The sequence below is a fragment of the Medicago truncatula genome, chromosome 8 (genome assembly GCF_003473485.1).
Source record: "Medicago truncatula cultivar Jemalong A17 chromosome 8, MtrunA17r5.0-ANR, whole genome shotgun sequence".
In the NCBI taxonomy this organism is placed as follows: Eukaryota; Viridiplantae; Streptophyta; class Magnoliopsida; order Fabales; family Fabaceae; genus Medicago; species Medicago truncatula.
Genome location: NC_053049.1, coordinates 10499488 through 10518247, shown reverse-complemented (window position 1 = coordinate 10518247; position 18760 = coordinate 10499488). Strand labels below are relative to the sequence as shown.

The following is an 18760-nucleotide window of genomic DNA, read 5'->3' as shown; positions in this document are numbered from 1 at the left end:
ATGAATGTTTAGAGGTAAGTATCTCACGAGATCATTTCGCAATTTTCAAATGGTAAATACCCTAAATTCACTTAAACATCATTGATGCTGGTGGCGTGTGTTTAGTTTAAGATTATTTTCAATCATTTTCTGCATGTTACACTCCAATATTAATTAAAGTGAAAGAGCATTGCAAATTTAAAATTTTGGTTAAATTTATGTTCAAAAAAATTCTCAATTAACAAACTCTTTTCATTTCATTTTTTTAAAATATAGGGTTAATTACTCCCCCAACTCATTGAGTTTCTTCTCATTGATAGCTTATATAGTAAAATTACAGGGAGGTGAGGGAATGAAAAATGACAGAGAAGAGGGACAGAAACATAGGGTTCTAGCCTTACTTTCTATGAAAGAACTCATTGAGGATGATTGCGACTTTGTTGAGTAGAAATTACAATGTGGCCAACTTTTACTGCTCATTTAAAATATGCATAGTTGGAGGGTTACTTAATAATAATGTGTAGTTCATAATCACTTGTGCGCGCTCACTCTCGCATTGAAGTCAAATTACTCCAGTGTAATAGTATTTGGGTACAACACACAAGAGACCTATGCATATACCTTTTAAATGGCCTAAAACATTTATGTCAGCGGACATATGGCCAATGCAATCTACAGCAAGCAACGTATTGAACCGAATCCATGCGCTAGCTAATAAAATTTCATGTTTTGAAGAGTGCAAATGTTTACAAGGTTCATCAATGCATTCAAATGAGAGAATATAGTAATGACCTATGCTCAAACAGCCATTTCATATATATATGTGGTTTACATCATGCTGTTGTTGCTGATAACAGTAGTTCAATCAATTCAGAAAGAAAATCATGTCAACGATGAATGATCAATAGCTTTTATTTCAAAGTCTCATGGACAGCTGAAAAATCAAGGTCTCCTAATCCCAAGCTTCTGGCTTTCTTGAATGCCTACAAACAGAGTTCAAACTTTATTACCTCGTGAAACTTATTAGATAGAGTCAGTGAACATCTAAAGAAGCATTATCAGATAGTTACGTATTTTGGCAATGAAATGTGACTGAGGAGTAAATCATTAATGGCCATCTAACTATGAATGCTACAAGTTTAAACTTGAAGTCACGTGACTTTTCAAAGTGGTCATGAGACCATTAAATAACTTTCAACAAACATAAAAATGTCCTCACTATATAGTATTACCTCATTTGCTGCAGCTGCGACAGGCATTGGTACAGCATTTTCATCTCCAAGGGCAAGAGCCAGTCTCATGTCCTTCTGCTGATGTTTCAGTGGAAAAGCAGGGGCGTAACTGTTCTTAAGCATTGTCGGTCCTTTCAATTTAAACATGCCGTTACTTATGGCCCCAAGATCCTGCAAAAAAATACCGCAGATATTCTCAGAATGTTAATAAAAGGCATTAACAAGAATCCTCTTTATCACAGTAACTTACCAGCACATCAAGAAGTGTGCTAGGGTTCAAGCCACTTCTTTCAGCAAGTGTCAGTCCCTCAGAGAAAGCATTCATCATACTGTAACAGAGACACAAGAGAATAACTAATTTACAGAACAAAACATAAAATAAGGACATGCAATCTAGCTAGCAACCAAATAAGGACCGCTAATATGCAATCTGGATGAATTTGGGCTTGTTTAGATTGACCAATCTGAACTTATCTGCTTGGTTAAGCACTTATGAGACTGTTTGAGAGATTATGGAAGAAAATATGACATGTCCGTAACATGTTTTCATATTTCCGTAAGCTCTACATGATAGCTTATGAAAACCACTTATAGCTTGTATGAAAATAGTTTGACTTATTTTATCTGTAGAAATAACTTATACATGATAAGTGTGTATGCTAAGTGCATAATTAAGCTATTCATCCAAACACAGCCTTTTTCTTGTTTTCTGATTCATACAATGCTCTAAACTGAAGTTGCAAGTTATCCACCTTCCCACTACCAAATTAAAAATAGAAGGAAGAAAAAAAGGGATGAAAAGTACCTTCCCATTACCATGTTGACAACAAGTTTCATTTTTGCTCCATTTCCAACCTCACCCAAAAAGAAAGATTTCTTTCCAAGTACATCAAATGCTGGAAGTGCTTCATCATAGAATGCCTATATATCAAACAAATCCACCACTGAATTTGATATATACGGCGATAAAATGCATGTTTGTAGCTTTTCATATGCCTAGAGAGTAGAATATGCCTAGAGAGTAGATTTGTTGTATAGGATGGACAAATCATGTACAGTAATCAGGATCCATGTAGTCTTTGTATTCATTATAGTTTAGTCTATTTGGTTAATCTTCAGTGCTTAATTTAAACCGTTCGATTAAAGCCTAATGAGAGGCAGCCCTCATCTGTGCAATCCAAATGGACCTATTGTCAACCTATTACGGCGATGTTTACATAACAAGCTTAATTAAGCCTTTATCATATGAGAGCCTATAGCAAGTATAACACTTCAAATGCCAGCAAAATGATTAATAAATTTCTACGTCTCTTCTATATAAAAGGGAATGGCGGATAGTTTTTCAATATCTCCTACTATAACCGCATAAATACAATTACAAGGCATAGAAATACAAGGCAAGTGAGTAAATAACAAAAAAAAAAAAGCATTGTCCCGCAGATTTTAAATTGTGAGACCACTCGTTCCATTTCTCTCTCACAAACTAAGTTTCTACAGTAACAGGAAGAGAATTGAACCAATTTAAACAAAGTCGACATTGTAACCGTATATTCTTACATACATTAAAAAATGATATGGAGTTAAAATGTAATCGAAAAGCTGGCGTTAAACATAAGAATTAGTATATAGTCCCGCACCTTACACATTCTTTCAACATACCTCACTCCCCCTCTTAAACTTTCTTCTCTAACAACTTTATTTTCAAAATAGCATTATGCTCACAGTTGCCTTTTCAATAATGCAATCTAAAATGGACTGGCAAAACTCTATCATGAAAATTTTGAGCTTTCTGATAGCTAATCTGGATAATAATTGTAAATTGATGCTTTCAAACTGTAAAGATTTTAATTCCACATTTATTGTCATCTCATTACATTTTATATATATTACTCAAATATCTTCAAGTAGATTCCAGTGTATTTTCATTTGGGAACTTAAAGTAATACTTGAGAAAGAAGGTGATAATAAAACACACACTCGTTTGAAAGGCATGAGGAAACATATCACATGATAAGAGAACTGAGAACATTTCTGGATAGTTCAACTCTCCAAATGGCTAAAAGCACAGCAGAGCAGGAAGGAAGCAAGATGACATAAAATTAATCAACAACTTTTATATTTAAAAATACCTTGTCTCCGGCAGCAAGTATAACTAGTTGACCATCTTCTGCAGGCTTCTTGCTACCCGAAACAGGAGCTTCAAGGAAGTCACCACCTTTTGCTTTGATTGCCTGTAGAAAGTAGGCAGATCTTTAAGTTGCAATTTATATCAAAGGTCTTTTTTCCAATTCCATTTGAAAAGTCGATTATCATGTAAAATGCAAACTACCAGGTTATGCTTACAGCCTTGATATGCAAATATAGTTACTTCAGTCAACCAATGATTCATACATACAGAACTTAGTCAAAGAAAAGTAGTGGATGTACACAATTTTTTTTCTTTTTGAACGAAATTGCGTATATTCAAACATTCTACGGCAAGAATCTGTGAATAATGTAGTACATAGTCTTTTTAATTCTCGCATTCAAAATTAGGAAAGCTTAACTTCATACTTAAGTATTCCTCATTCAAACATAATCTCCAGTACTATAGACTTCTCAGCAAACTAAATATCCCTAAAAACAGAAATTTTCAATGACCAAATTCAAATTAATGACTGCAATCAATCACATATTTATAATTAGATAAAAACCAAAATGCTTACTTCGATGCTTAATAGTTAATATTAAAACTTACGAGTCTTGATCATGTCAATTAAAGGATTTTGGCAACATTTTTCAGCTATTAAAATACACATGAGCAACAACATAGTATAGTAACCTCGGATATCTTGATAGATGTCTCAGCATCAACTGTTGACATGTCAATATAACCTTTTCCATTAATTTGCTCGAGAACACCATCCTTATCAAACACAACCTAAAAAATTCAACACGAAACGGAATTTAAGTATGAGAAAATAAATCGGTGTCAGTCACATCAAGGATGAATTTCGCAACCACTGACCGCCAAAGCAGCTGCAGGATCAGATAACATTGCAATTGTATATTTGCATTTCTTGACTACAGCTGCAGGTGTTTCTCCAACTGAAGCACCATGTTCCACGAGTTCATCACACTACAATCAGATGTCACAAAATTGAGTCACTACTACAAGCTATCTTTAGTAATTCTATAAATAAAACTTACTTAAGCAGTTATAGCATAATCAGTTATGTATAAGCTATTTGGATAACAAAAGATAAATTAAAGAGTAAAATGAAATAGAGAAAGTGGGTACCTTGGAGAGGGTTCTGTTCCAAACAGTGACTTTGAAGCCATGGCGTAGAAGGTTAATTGACATGGCTTTGCCCATTATTCCCAAACCCAGAAATCCAATCTCCATTTTTGAAAGTAATTCACTGTTTAATCACTCACTCTCACTATTTTCTTCTTCTTCTTCCTCTCGATAAAGACCCTTCCTTTATAATCATCAATCAATATATCAGAGCCATTAATGGATGATTATAAATCTCTTATTTAAAAAAAATTAAAATAATAAAATAAAACGTACATTTCTTTTCGTTATGATTGGTTCACTATGAAAATGGAAAATTTTAAGCACGTTTCATTTTTAATATCTGATTATTTATTATTTAATATAAGGATTTTAAAGACAAAAATAAAATAATCCAAATATGTTAATGGATCAATTGACTTAATTTAAAGAGATAAATTGACACTTTTAAAAATTGAGGGACCAACTTGCATCTCAAAAATAAGTTAAAGTATAAAAATACAGTATTTAACTATTGGAAAATGTTAACAAATGTTTCGGGGCACTTGTTAAGTGAATATAAAATGAAATATTATTTTGGAAATTGTGCATTATACTTTTTGAAAGTTGAAAAATATTTTTTTTTAATGTAAAATTTTACATTTCTTTCTACTTTAAGTTTGTTAACTAGTGCCCTGGGACACCGGTTAACAAGACTCTTAACTATTTAAACTCAATCCCATGTTGTCCATAAATCTTAGCTCAACTGATAAAAATGTCGAAATTGTTAGTCCGTCATGATTGGGGTTCGGACTCTGGCATCTCCATTTTGTATGTGTGAGTTTACGATAGTTTTTACCATTTCTTCTATCTACCTACCAAAAAAAAACTCACTCCCATGTTTTCTTTTTAAAATTAAATCGAAAAGAAAAGTTTTATTGTAAATCTACATTTTTTAGAAGGGGAAAATACATAAGAAATAAAAAAAAAATATGGGGACATAAACATAACTCGATAAATTCACACGAAAGTGTAATTAATCCCAAAATTAATCAAAAGTCTTCAATGCGGTGTTTGGATCTTCCGTCAACACAGAAGTAGAGTTCACATACCATCGACTTTGTAACAAATGATAACAAGCTAAATGGCCCTTTCGAGCCCCACACTTCAAGTCAAACATAGTGAATGAAAAGTTCAAATTAACGTATGAATCTTCTACCAACACAGAAGCATCTAAGATCTATCAACTCTTGCAAACCGCAACAAATGATAACTGCCCTTTCGAGCCAAATAATACTTTGAACCAACTCCATTAGCAAGCTGACACTTAGACCTTCATAATCGTAATTAGTTTGAATTCAATCACAAAGATTGAGACGGATAAAATCAGCAGCTTCATTAGCAAGCAGAAACTTAGCATTTGGAAGTTATCTGAAAGCGCAAAACTGGATTTTTATTATTTCAACACAATTTTATTATTTTTCTGTTTTTTTTCTTCAGTTTGTTATTTTCGGCCCAATTAGGGTTTGTTATTTTCCTAGTATTTAAACTAAACTTTCGTAGCTTAAAAGACATCATTCAATAAAGTTATCGGGAACTTTTCTCAACATTGGTGGATTTTGGAAACCCTTTTTTGACAGGTTTGTCGCTTGCAACTTATCTATTTATCTTTTAGATTTAGAGCTTGCTAATCCTTGCTTCCCGTTTGTGACAATTTAGGAGGAAAAATAATGCTTCTAATTAAGCATCATTCATGTCGTAGTAGTTGACACACTAATTTTTTCTTTTTTTATTCCTAGAAAATTCTAGAATACAAATTATTATAAATATTGTTGAATTATGATGTACATTTCTAAATATTTATAGAATACATTATAAAGATTTATAGAATCATTTTATTAAGTGATAATGCACACTTACATAGATCTTTCTAGAATATTTGAATTGTTAGTAGAATAAACTAATACTACATTTATATAAGAAAATATCATGAACATTCTAGAATTTAGTAATTTATCTCTCTACAATTGTATTCAAATTTTTGAGATTTAATGTAAGTAACATTGAAGCTACGACGCACTATATTATCTCCTTCTATAATAAAATGCTACTAGATATTCGACCACCAGCTCTAACAGTAACACTAGATTTTCTAACAAATACAACAATGAAGTGACACCAAATATGTAGCACAAAAATATCATTATAAATGGTGGTTATCTAGCTAAAATAGTGGTTTCTGATATAGTAGCTATAGAAACCAATTCATCTCTAGCTCTCGTGCTTACATTATTTATCTGAACCGTCTCAAAAGATAGACATTCCTTTAACTCTCCCAATATTTGACTCATGTCTGGTCTTTCAACTTCATTTGATGATGTGCATGACATGGCAATCTCTACAGCTTTCCATGCTGAATTGATGTTAAATTCACCCTCCAACTTTGGATCAACAACATTTTGAATATCTCCTCCTTCAACTATGGGAATAACCCATTGAAGTATGTGAATGTATTCATCAGATGCTCTTGCTACTGCTTTTCGACCGGTGATCAACTCAAATAAAATAATTCCAAAGCTGTAGATATCATTTTTTTTATTTGTGTTTCCTGTTCTCTGATATCTATTAAGAAAACAAATAAAATAACAAAATTAGTGATATTGATATAATATATTGCTTCTTTTCAATCTAATGTTAGATTATAGAATAATATTGGCATTTGACACTTACTTAGGATCAATATAACCTGGTGTACCAGCAGGTCGGGTGGATATATGAGAATCAATATCGTTACCAAAAGCTCTACTTAGGCCAAAATCAGCTATCTTGGCATGCATATTCTCGTCTAGTAATATGTTGGCAGGCTTCAAATCCCTATGCATAATCGGTGGTTTACATCCATCATGTAGATATTCCAATCCTGAAAATCCAAAAGAATTACTGCAATGTAAGGGTACAAGAGAGAACCAAGAGACATAAAAAAAAAGGCAGTTTGATGCACTAATGTTTCTACATATGCAGGGATTGAGAATGGGTCACGTCAATTGATGTATTATTTGCAATCTTACTCTGTTTCCAAGACTTAAACATGTAACTTTTCAGTCACGTGATAACAACTTTACCGCTACACCAAAACTCTTTAAAAGAATCAAGAGACATACTAAAAGTAAAATGTACATTACCATGTGCTGCATCAACCGCAATTTTGAGTCTCTCATTCCATTTCAAGATATTTGTATTACCATCTGCATGCAAGCATATAGGCATTAGTCATTGAAGTTTTGCATAAGCACTCTTTAAAATGAAAAGATGGAAAAAATTTCTTCCAAATGGATTATGTTTTATTGACATTACATAAAAACTGTTGATGTGGAATCATCCTAGTATATTAGGTTTCACTACACATCAATAAAAAACTTGTCATAACTCTTAGAAATCGTGGTTGAGCCTAACACAACCCTACAAAACCGGCTTCTGAGGTGAGGATTGTAGCACGATTGTGACAATTTCAAAACCCACAAAACATCATTTTTACCCTCGAATTTGCTCCTAACTTGGCTAAAAATCCCTGTTTTCGACCCCGTTTGACCCTAAATTGATAGGAAACATTACCTAGGGTTACCCTATCATCCAAACACTACTTCTTCATTAACCTACCAGATTATCTATTCTCTTTAGGGCTAAAAACTCAATTCAAAAACCGAAACTAGTTTCCTTTATTCTCATCTTTCAACATCATATTTTAATTCGTTCATCATCATTCTCTCATCAAAATTCACACCATAACAGCAAAAACATATTAAAATATAGGACAACCCACCCATCATAGATTAAGATACCCTAAAGTTCAAAGATTCTTCCCCTTACCTCGATTCTTTTGGAAATTTTCAGCTTTGGCTTGATTTCGTCGCAACTAGGGTTTCTCCTTATCTCCTCCTCTCTTCTCCCTTTTTCACGGTCAACAAAAGTGACCCTTCTAACTCCTAATGTTTCTATTTATATTTGGGTCAGTCACTTGTTATAATTTTCTTTTCCTCTATTTACTCATACCCTCCCCCACTTATTTAAAACTTATATCCTACACCTCCGACTTCATATTATTTTTACTTAATTCTTCACTTCATCTTATTAGCCCTCACAATATATCACTAATCATCAACACTCTATTCTCTTGTAAATAATACATTACTTCATAAACATGCATCATTATAATCATAATAAACACGACTCCACCTATTTAACCTCACAAAATTAATTAAATAAAAATTTGGGGTGTTACAACTCTCCCCCACTTAAATAATTTTTCGTCCTCGAAAATTATCCGAAGGAAATAACTCCGGATATGATTCCCTCATCCTATTCTCCAACTGTACGCTTTACTTCCCCCGACAGGTCTCCCTTACCCCACCTTTACTTAGTCGGGTACCTTTACCTCCCAAGTGTTTCACCTTGCAATCTTCTATCCACAAGACCAAGTCTCAACGGTCGCGTCATTACTCACTGGCACTCTACTATACTTTATTACATTACAATCATCCTTTATTTCTCTAGTCCATGTCCAGTTGTGAATATTTAGATCCGAACTAGTATAATCCAACTACATCCTACACCTTTACGCACCACCCTTCCTCTATACCCCACCATCACTTGCTATATACTAAATCCTTCACATTAAAATAAGGCATGTCCACTCGGATTACCAACCTATCCTATAATAATCCAAATGAAAGCTTAAAATACAACAAAAGGTCGCCAACACTGCACTCCTGCTAGGTTATTTCAACTGATCAAAACTTATATCTCCCATTTTGTAAGCAAATACTACCTAACATACGTTCTCCAAAAATATCCTTCTCTTTTAACATCTTATGACTATCCATATTAAACACGTCCCGCCAAATGATTCTTATCCTAACTGATAACTAATCTAAACCACATCCATCATTCTGCTACAACTTATTCGCCCACAGTTATACATAGAAGGTCGAACCAAAAATTCTCAACTCATACCACCATCCTAACTTGTTAAGACTCAATACGGAACTCATGCATCATATTCCTTCAAACTATATCTAGCACTAATCTAACTCCAAGATTGTTACCATCACACCTAACTTCTCATTCTGAGTACTAACCTTCTCCGAAATGGAACAACATGTGAAACTTCTCATTCAAAATTAATTAAATAATACATTACTTTTGAAACATGCATCATTATAATAATAATAATAATAAACACATTAGTTACCAATTGTTAGATTTTTAAATAAAGAATTAACGCATATGAATATATCAATAAGATGCTATATTTAAGAACCGAGGTAATATGTTTTTCAAATAAACTAAAGGGCTTACTTACCATCATCTTGTTCTGTTTCTGGTTTTGAGAAGTCTTTTACTTTATAAATTTTAATGGCATTGAGGATGGGTGGAAGGGTTGAATTCTCTATTTTGAAAAGGGAAATTAAGTTAAAGTTGTTGTACTAAATACGGTTTTTACTTTTCGGTATATAGGTATCACAAGCGCATACCAAAACGAGTCACTCACTCTGATGTTGAACGCTCTAGTTTCGTTTGGTGCCAGATTTTCAACCTCATTAAAGTGCATGTAGAGGTAGTATCAGTCATTTACATTATCTACATCACAATGCAATTGTAAAGGGTCACTAGCATTTACTGGTGTAATAGCACTGCTCATCACAATTGCAGGTGGTTCAAAATTATTCTGAAGTAGATCATCACTATATATGAAGGTAGGTGCTTAATCGTGCCCAATTATTATTGAATATATTTGAGGATACCAGATGCGGTCAAAAACATCATCTTTGTACCTGTGTTGTTTGTTCATGACCAAAAAACTTATCGGTAATGGACTTGGATGTTATTTATTTATTGGGTCTTGCTAACCAGTGCTCTCAGGATCATAGTTAAGGAAACTATAAATAAAAATTTTGTATTAAAAATATAAGTTTTGACTTTTGATTAAGTAATAATTTACACCATTTTTTATAAAAAAATTACTTGTTTTAGTTGCTTAACCAATGCCCTGAAAACACTATTTAACATTCTCTTTATTTATAAAAAAAGATTATGCAAATTTACGTCTACCTAAATCATTATAGTATAAATTAGAAAGTGTGTACATTTTCATTTGAATCAAAAAATCTTGTATCCTTATGATTTAAAAGTAGTAACTTGAGGTTAGTTTTGTAGCTTTCATTCAAAACATTTGTATTTTATGGACCAAAAGTATATTTATAGGGACTAAAAACATATTTAACTCTACAAATTATTATAAATATTGTTGAAATATGATGCACATTTTTAAATATTTTTAGAATACATTATAAAGATATATAATCACTTTGTTAACCAATAATAATGTACACTTATAGATCTTTATAGAATACTTGAATAGTTACGAATAAACTAATATAAGAACATGTCGTGAACATTCTAGACTACTAGGACATTTGAGATTAGTGTCAGTAACATTGAAGCTTCATCGCAATATATTATCTCCTTCTACAATCAAATGCTACTAAACATTCAACCACCAGTTATAACACTAGATTTTCTAACAAATACAACAATGAAGTGACACCAAATATGTAGCACAAAAATATCATTATAAATGGTGGTTATCTAGCTAAAATAGTGGTTTCTGATATAGTAGCTATAGAAACCAATTCATCTCTAGCTCTCGTGCTTACATTATTTCTCTGAACCATCTCCAAAGATAGACATTCCTTTAGCTCTGCCAATATTTGGCTAATGTCTGGTCTTTCAACTTCATTTGATGATGTGCATGACATGGCAATCTCTACAGCTTTCCATGCTGAATTGATGTTAAATTCACCCTCCAACTTTGGATCAACAACATTTTGAATATCTCCTCCTTCAACTATGGGAATAACCCATTGAAGTATGTGAATGTATTCATCAGATGCTCTTGCTACTGCTTTTCGACCGGTGATCAACTCAAATAAAATAATTCCAAAGCTGTAGATATCATTTTTTTTATTTGTGTTTCCTGTTCTCTGATATCTATTAAGAAAACAAATAAAATAACAAAATTAGTGATATTGATATAATATGTTGCTTCTTTTCAATCTAATGTTAGATTATAGAATAATATTGGCATTTGACACTTACTTAGGATCAATATAACCTGGTGTACCAGCAGGTCGGGTGGATATATGAGAATCAATATCGTTACCAAAAGCTCTACTTAGGCCAAAATCAGCTATCTTGGCATGCATATTCTCGTCTAGTAATATGTTGGCAGGCTTCAAATCCCTATGCATAATCGGTGGTTTACATCCATCATGTAGATATTCCAATCCTGAAAATCCAAAAGAATTACTACAATGTAAGGGTACAAGAGAGAACCAAGAGACATAAAAAAAAAAGGCAGTTTGATGCACTAATGTTTCTACATATGCAGGGATTGAGAATGGGTCACGTCAATTGATGTATTATTTGCAATCTTACTCTGTTTCCAAGACTTAAACATGTAACTTTTCAGTCACGTGATAACAACTTTACCGCTACACCAAAACTCTTTAAAAGAATCAAGAGACATACTAAAAGTAAAATGTACATTACCATGTGCTGCATCAACCGCAATTTTGAGTCTCTCATTCCATTTCAAGATATTTGTATTACCATCTGCATGCAAGCATATAGGCATTAGTCATTGAAGTTTTGCATAAGCACTCTTTAAAATGAAAAGATGGAAAAAATTTCTTCCAAATGGATTATGTTTTATTGACATTACATAAAAACTGTTGATGTGGAATCATCCTAGTATATTAGGTTTCACTACACATCAATAAAAAACTTGTCATAACTCTTAGAAATCGTGGTTGAGCCTAACACAACCCTACAAAACCGGCTTCTGAGGTGAGGATTGCCCACACTTATAAACACATTGTCAGGCCATGTCCTATCCGATGTGAGACTCTTAACAATATCATCACTTTTTAGTATAATATATGATTGATGAACAAAATAATTATTTGTAAAAGGGAGGACTTATTATGTGAACAAGAATAACAAGAGGACAAAAACTACAATTAAGATAACTAAAAATAAAATATACTTTACCAAATAAGTGTTGTAGGAGATTTCCATTAGCCATGTATTCATAGATCAATGCTTTAACTTCACCTTCATCACAATATCCAACGAGAGAGACCAAACTTCTATGATGAACAATCGTTAGAAGTTGTGCCTGCATTTTATAAGTTAATGTTATGTCTACCAAAGTTAACTGCGGAAAATATTGCAGGAGTCTTAATGTGAATACTATTACTACTTGACTAAAATCATGAATGAATCCATTGTGCTTTGGTTAACTTGAATCTAAAAACTAACCTCAGATTGAAATTCCTTATAACCTTGCTTTGATGATTTTGAAAGAAATTTTACAGCTACTTGGGTCTGATCTTGTAAAATGCCAATGTAAACTTTTCCAAATCCTCCTTCTCCAATAATAGTTTTGAGGTTATCAGTAATATTGAGAATTTCAGTGTAACTGAATGTTTGATGCTTTGATTTCATTGAATCCTTTTTCTTAGATTTTGACCATGTAGCTACAGTGATAAAGAAAATTGAATGAAAATATGCAAGGATGTGGAAAAAAAAATTAAACATGAATGTAGATATAGAGATTGGAGAAAAACCATTTGTCTTATAATAATGTAATGATAAACCAAACAATTGAGTTTAAGTGGTTAATGAACTTTACTTACCTCTCAGTCAAACTTAGATTACTAGGGTCTCTTTCCCTTAGAAATAAGTGGATTAACAAAAACAAAAATTAAACATAAATGTGGACATGATTAATGAAGTACCTTTTTGTCTTCTATATATCCAAAATCCAAGAGAAATCAAAAGGATTACAATTAATGTTGAAAACAATGTAACAAGTGGTACAACAATGTTCTTCTTTTTGCAGGATTCCGTCGTACAAAGTTCAGGATTATCATCCACACTGAAAGAAGTTAAAGGTGCTAAAAGATTAGTTATCATATCATTGGTGATATTTGCATTATACAAAAATTTAGAATAGAGGCTGAAGACTTAGAAAAATAACAGCTAGAATTAAGAGTTAAACTATAAAAATTGACATATTTGTAGCTTTGTGTACAAAGCATACCTCAACGATAGTGAACCTGTTTTTGATCTCTCAAGGAGTCCACTTGGAACTAACCCTGTAAGTTTGTTCTTCCCCACATTTCTGCCAACACATGACAAAAAAGATGACACTGTTTTACCTTTTATACTAATAATCAATGAAATTACATTTGTGATTCATTGACATAGGACTTACAAGACTTTTAGTGACCGCAGTTGCATCAGAAAATCAGGTAAGGAACCCTTTAAACTATTGTTTGATAAATCCCTGAAAGGAAACAATTTATATGCCGTTACAATATTGAATTTTCCTAATACAGAGAGAATTTCATCATTTAACCAAATGAGATTTATCCTAGAAACATACTATAGTCACTATACTTTGGTATTTATTTGATATTTTAAATAATTGAAGTAATAACATGACATATAATCCCCTTAAAAAAAAAAAAAACATGACATATAATCATATAACATTTTAATGACAATTGATTTATGTTAAAAACATTTTACAATTTATTTAATTTAAAAAGAAGAATTTTTTTAGATATTCCATCAATTTCAATACCCTTCAACCAAACATACACTACTCCACTGCTTATTTAATCCAATGAGATTAGGAACTCACAAATACTGTAACATAGTGAGCTTTGATATGGAAGGTGCTATCTGACCAGTCAATCCACTTGAAGACAAATTCCTGATTGCATTTTCAAATATAATTTCAGAGGACAATTAAAGTTTTTGAATTTATGTATATTTTAAGTGATTCTAAACTTACAAAGATGTGATTCTTTGAATGTTATTGCCATCAATACTACAGTTTAGGCCTTCCCACATATACTTCACTGGACCACATGGATCTCCATTCCAATTTCTAGCCATCCCATAAGCATTCTTGATGTTTGTGATAGTATCAACTAGTATTTGGTATTAAGAAAAACAGGTCAAAATATTTCAAGCCAATTTACGCACAATTTACTTTACTTTACACCACAAATTATACTAAAAATCATATATATTTTTTTGTCCTAAATATAAGATATAATTTACTAAATTAAGCAAATTAGAAAATTTGGTAGAAATATTATTTTATAAATTTACTCTTTAGGAGAGAATTATTTATTTTTTTATTATAGTATTTAGAGTAAACTATCAAAATTGATTCTTACTTTATAAAATGTTTTTAAATAGGTTAATTTGATTATGAATATATAGTGTCAAATTCCGTCAAATTTTAATCATATTAGAGTTGAGGACCAAATTCAGTAGTAATGTAATGGTTAATTGATAGAAAGTGATTAAATATATGACCCAAATTGATAGTAAATTGTTAAAATATAGGAAACTAATTCTTATGAACTAATAACTCCACTTGAATTGATATGGTGGTGTTGATTTGCGCTTTAAAATATGTTCATCTTCAAAGTGGTTAAATATAGAGACCATTTTGACAATTTAATATAGTCATTAGAGCAGCCTAATATATTTCTAGGCCCCAATCAAAATTTAAATAGAGGTCTTTTAAATCTGTTTAGAGAGAATAAGAAACAAACAAAATGAAAAATAAATTCACAAGTTCCCTCAATTAAAAGTAATTTTATTTATTCATGTCAAACATTAAATATAATTATCTTGTGACAATTTATCATTTTTCTCTAAAGGCAGCTCCATTAGTTTAAAATTTTTCTATTAAAAAAACCTTTGATCACTAATATCTGTTGAAAATATTTAATATATAAACATTAGTTACCAATAGTTAGAGTTTAAAATAAACAATTAACGCATATGAAAATATATCAATAAGATGCTATATTTAAGAACCGAGGTAACATGTTTTTCAAATAAACTAAAGGGCTTGCTTACCATCATCTTGTTTAGTTTCTGGCTGTGAGAAGTCTTTTACTTTATAAATTTCAATGGCATTGACGATTGGTGGAAGGGTTGAATTCTCTATCTTGAAAAGGGAAATTGGATAGCGTGTGCCTCCAGTTAAAGGTGTTGTACTATATATGGTTTTTACTTTCCGGTATATAGGTATCACAGGTCCATGCCAAAACGTGTCACTCACTCTGATGTTGAACGCTCTAGTTTCATTTGGTGCCAGATTTTCAACCTCATTAAAGTGCATGTAGAGGTAGTATTGGTCATTTCCATTATCTGCATTCCAATACAATTCTAAAGGGTCACTGGCATTTACTGGTGTAAGAGCACTGCTCATCACAATTGCTGGTGGTTCAAAATCATTCTGATGTAGATCATCACTGTGAAGGGTGGTGTTTAATCGTGCCACATTTTTATTGTATAGTTGAGAATACCAGATGCGGTCAAAAACATCATCTTTGTACCTGTGTTGTTTGTTCATGACCAAAAAACTTATCAGTAATTTATAATAAAAGACGCTGCTATAGCTGACTTGATCTTACCGATATTGTAAGTTTTCGATGGATTTGGAAACCATGTGAAATCGTCCAGAGAGTGATAATACTGATTTAGCTGAGTGTGTGGTATAAGTATTATTGTTCAAAGTCCTCAATTCTATAGCTGAAATGAATGGAATCCCTTTGCCTGTGTTAACAAGACATGGTTGTATGTAATCTTGTGATGGAGTGTATATGATCTCCTTGAATGCGAACCCTAAATCATTGGAGGAGAACGTCACTGTATCCCACACATTAGGTCCAAAATGAAGATCAAACTGTGGTGTTTCATTTAGATTATCATAGTTTCCATAATAGAAAGAAACTCTGATTAAATATTGAATACCACTTGTAACATTTATTCTGTAACAATTTCTCACTCCACTAGGAAAGCTCCTCACATATTCTAGTTGCTGTTGAATATCATCTTTAAATTGTATCCTCTTGCTTACACCTGTATCTATGAATTTGGTATCTGAAATGTAATTTATGTATGTGCTCTCATGAATATAGCTCAAATGTTGAGGTAGACCACAATCTATGCTAATGAATCCTGAGACATATATAAATTAAGATAACTTATTTAACTATATATACATACAAATAATAATTACTAGGTTTAATGATGTGTTTCGTCCTTGCAATTAGGTGTCATTTAAAAATTAGTCCCTGTAATCGCTAATCCTGGCAATTTACCCTTGCATTGTTTAATCATTTAAAATTTCGTCTTTTGACCAACTTAATCACTGCCACGTCATCAAATTAGCAAAATGGCATGGAAATGGACAAAAATACCCTCGTAATTACTATGTGATATAAAGATGCTATAGACAAATTCATAAACAAACCTGATTGATCCTGAGCTTGTATCAAAACCAAAATAGTAAGAACGCCAAGCAATATGGAACGAAAATGCAGTAACATTCTCATCATTGTTTGTTTCATTAGGGATACAATTATGGACTGATAAGTGTTAATTCTATACAAGGAAGCATTTATACTGCAGTAACAACTATCTCCATTAGTTAAATTTTATAATATTTAACCTTTTTTTTTTTAATGTTAAGGGACGGCTTTCAACGACCCTTCTACCCTACAAGAGATGGCAAAGAAAGAAATAGAATGGACCAAACTTAACTATATTCTAAAGGATACGCTAAGGGACGTCAACTTTACACAGTCGGAGTAATTGTAGTTAATACTCTTTTTTGGCTTTTGCAAAAAAAATAAAAATTGTAGTTAATACTCTTAGTATCTCATCCAACAACCCATGGGTCTTCTAAATCAATCAAATATTCAAGTTCTTTTTTGTTTTTTTTTTTGTTTGAACGAGTCAAATATTCAAGTTTTGATAATGTTGCATGGGGTAAACGATATTGTAGACACATTATATTAAACGGAGTTGATTCAATACAAGGTTAATTAATAAATATCTAGAATTTTACTTTGCATTACTAGATAGTCTGAGAGCATCTACTTTTGACCTAATTGTTCTATCTCGGGATGCAGAGCTTATAGTCCGCAGTGCGAGATAGACAATAGCGATCACTTTTGAATTCCGTTGATTCCTTATTTCAATTTTTTCTCATCAAAACGTCTGTAACGACTATGCCTCAATCTTAATCAATGCTGAATTTGTAAAATGCATATTACGGCTACAAAATTGTCTGGTTCATTTGGATTTCCATGGCTTCAAGGCATCTTCCCGCCTCTTGGTTTTTCGTGAGTTTTTGAATGGATTCTTTCGTAAAACTCAACTAAAACTTAACTTAATTAACATAAACTTCCTATCCTACGACTAAAATTATGCTAATTGATGAATATAAACCTATAATTTTTCTCTTTATAAGAAAATCTAAAAAAAAAATCTCTAAATTATTGAATGTCAAAATCATTTTTATTTAATCCCGTAACAAGCAGGTCTATGAGGAAGTTTGTGATAACTTTAAAAAAAATCCCACTTATTTTAAAAAAAAAATATCAATTTAAAGAGTATTGTATTTGTTTGTAATAGTTTTAAAAAATCATAATCTACAAAAATTCTAAAAACAGCTTCAAATAAAAAGTTGTCAAAAGGTAATTTTATAAAACAAAAAAATAGATTTCTTTTAGATGAAAGACAATAAAAAGTATCAAAAGATGGAGAAAATTTTCTAACAAAAATATCCCTTTTCTATAGTTGCATCTAAACAAATTAAATTTGTTATTTGAAAAAAATGAAAAAAAATCAATTTAAGGAGTATTTTCCAACAAACGCAAAATTGATTGTTTTTTTTTTCCTTTCTAAAATCTCCAAATTATTGAAAATTTTCTAACAAAGGTATCTCTTTTAAATTGGTTATTCGACAAAAATCCATTTAAAGAGTATTTTCTTACAAACATAAAATTGATTCTTTTTTTTTTTTTTTTTTCTTTCTAGAATCTCTAAATTATTTTAGAATGTTAAAATCTTTTTTTTTTATAATTTGTAACAAATGACCCCTGTATTAAGTTTACTTTTACTATTAATAAGTTTTATTTTATGATGTGCAAGTACTTTTATCCTACATTGGGTCTATTTTATGCAATAAAACTACTTCGTATGACTTTTTCTGTTTAGGTAGTCCTATGAGAAAGCTTTCAACCACTCTTCTTTGTGGTCATCCATCATAGCTTCTTCATAAAACTTTGGTTCTCCCCCATCAATGAGTAACACAAATTCCGTTGCAGGATATTTGGTTTGCGGTTTAGGA

General features: G+C 31.7%; 3 protein-coding genes across 4 annotated transcripts; all 3 read right to left on the bottom strand.

Annotated features, from left to right (window-relative positions):
• Positions 1 to 666: 666 nt before the first annotated feature.
• On the bottom strand, positions 667 to 4684 carry LOC25500766 (glyoxylate/succinic semialdehyde reductase 1). The gene is made up of 9 exons (XM_024771679.2): positions 4492 to 4684; positions 4219 to 4329; positions 4033 to 4131; positions 3341 to 3442; positions 2017 to 2132; positions 1462 to 1540; positions 1212 to 1382; positions 886 to 962; positions 667 to 849 (listed from the first exon to the last, which is right to left on the bottom strand). Exons 1-8 carry the CDS (start codon positions 4594 to 4596, stop codon positions 891 to 893), a joined length of 855 nt encoding a protein of 284 aa, XP_024627447.1. The 5' UTR covers positions 4597 to 4684; the 3' UTR covers positions 667 to 849; positions 886 to 890.
• Positions 4685 to 6602: 1918 nt separating this feature from the next.
• Positions 6603 to 7903, bottom strand: LOC25500765 (receptor-like protein kinase At3g21340). The gene is made up of 3 exons (XM_024772123.2): positions 7650 to 7903; positions 7198 to 7387; positions 6603 to 7089 (listed from the first exon to the last, which is right to left on the bottom strand). The coding sequence occupies exons 1-3, from the start codon at positions 7732 to 7734 to the stop codon at positions 6684 to 6686; spliced, it is 681 nt and encodes a 226-aa protein (XP_024627891.2). The 5' UTR covers positions 7735 to 7903; the 3' UTR covers positions 6603 to 6683.
• A 2948-nt stretch (positions 7904 to 10851) lies between these two features.
• Positions 10852 to 17015, bottom strand: LOC25500764 (probable LRR receptor-like serine/threonine-protein kinase At1g05700). 2 transcript variants are annotated; one of them, XM_013589249.3, is made up of 13 exons: positions 16877 to 17015; positions 16035 to 16581; positions 15475 to 15956; positions 14390 to 14528; positions 14237 to 14308; positions 13805 to 13876; positions 13631 to 13711; positions 13326 to 13465; positions 12847 to 13064; positions 12577 to 12703; positions 12076 to 12138; positions 11623 to 11812; positions 10852 to 11514 (listed from the first exon to the last, which is right to left on the bottom strand). In XM_013589249.3, the coding sequence occupies exons 1-13, from the start codon at positions 16971 to 16973 to the stop codon at positions 11109 to 11111; spliced, it is 2634 nt and encodes an 877-aa protein (XP_013444703.1). In that variant the 5' UTR covers positions 16974 to 17015; the 3' UTR covers positions 10852 to 11108. The 2 variants fall into 2 exon arrangements, with proteins under 2 accessions (XP_013444703.1, XP_024627890.1); XM_024772122.2 differs by having other exon boundaries at positions 16035 to 16503; positions 16877 to 16978.
• Between the last annotated feature and the right edge of the window lie 1745 nt (positions 17016 to 18760).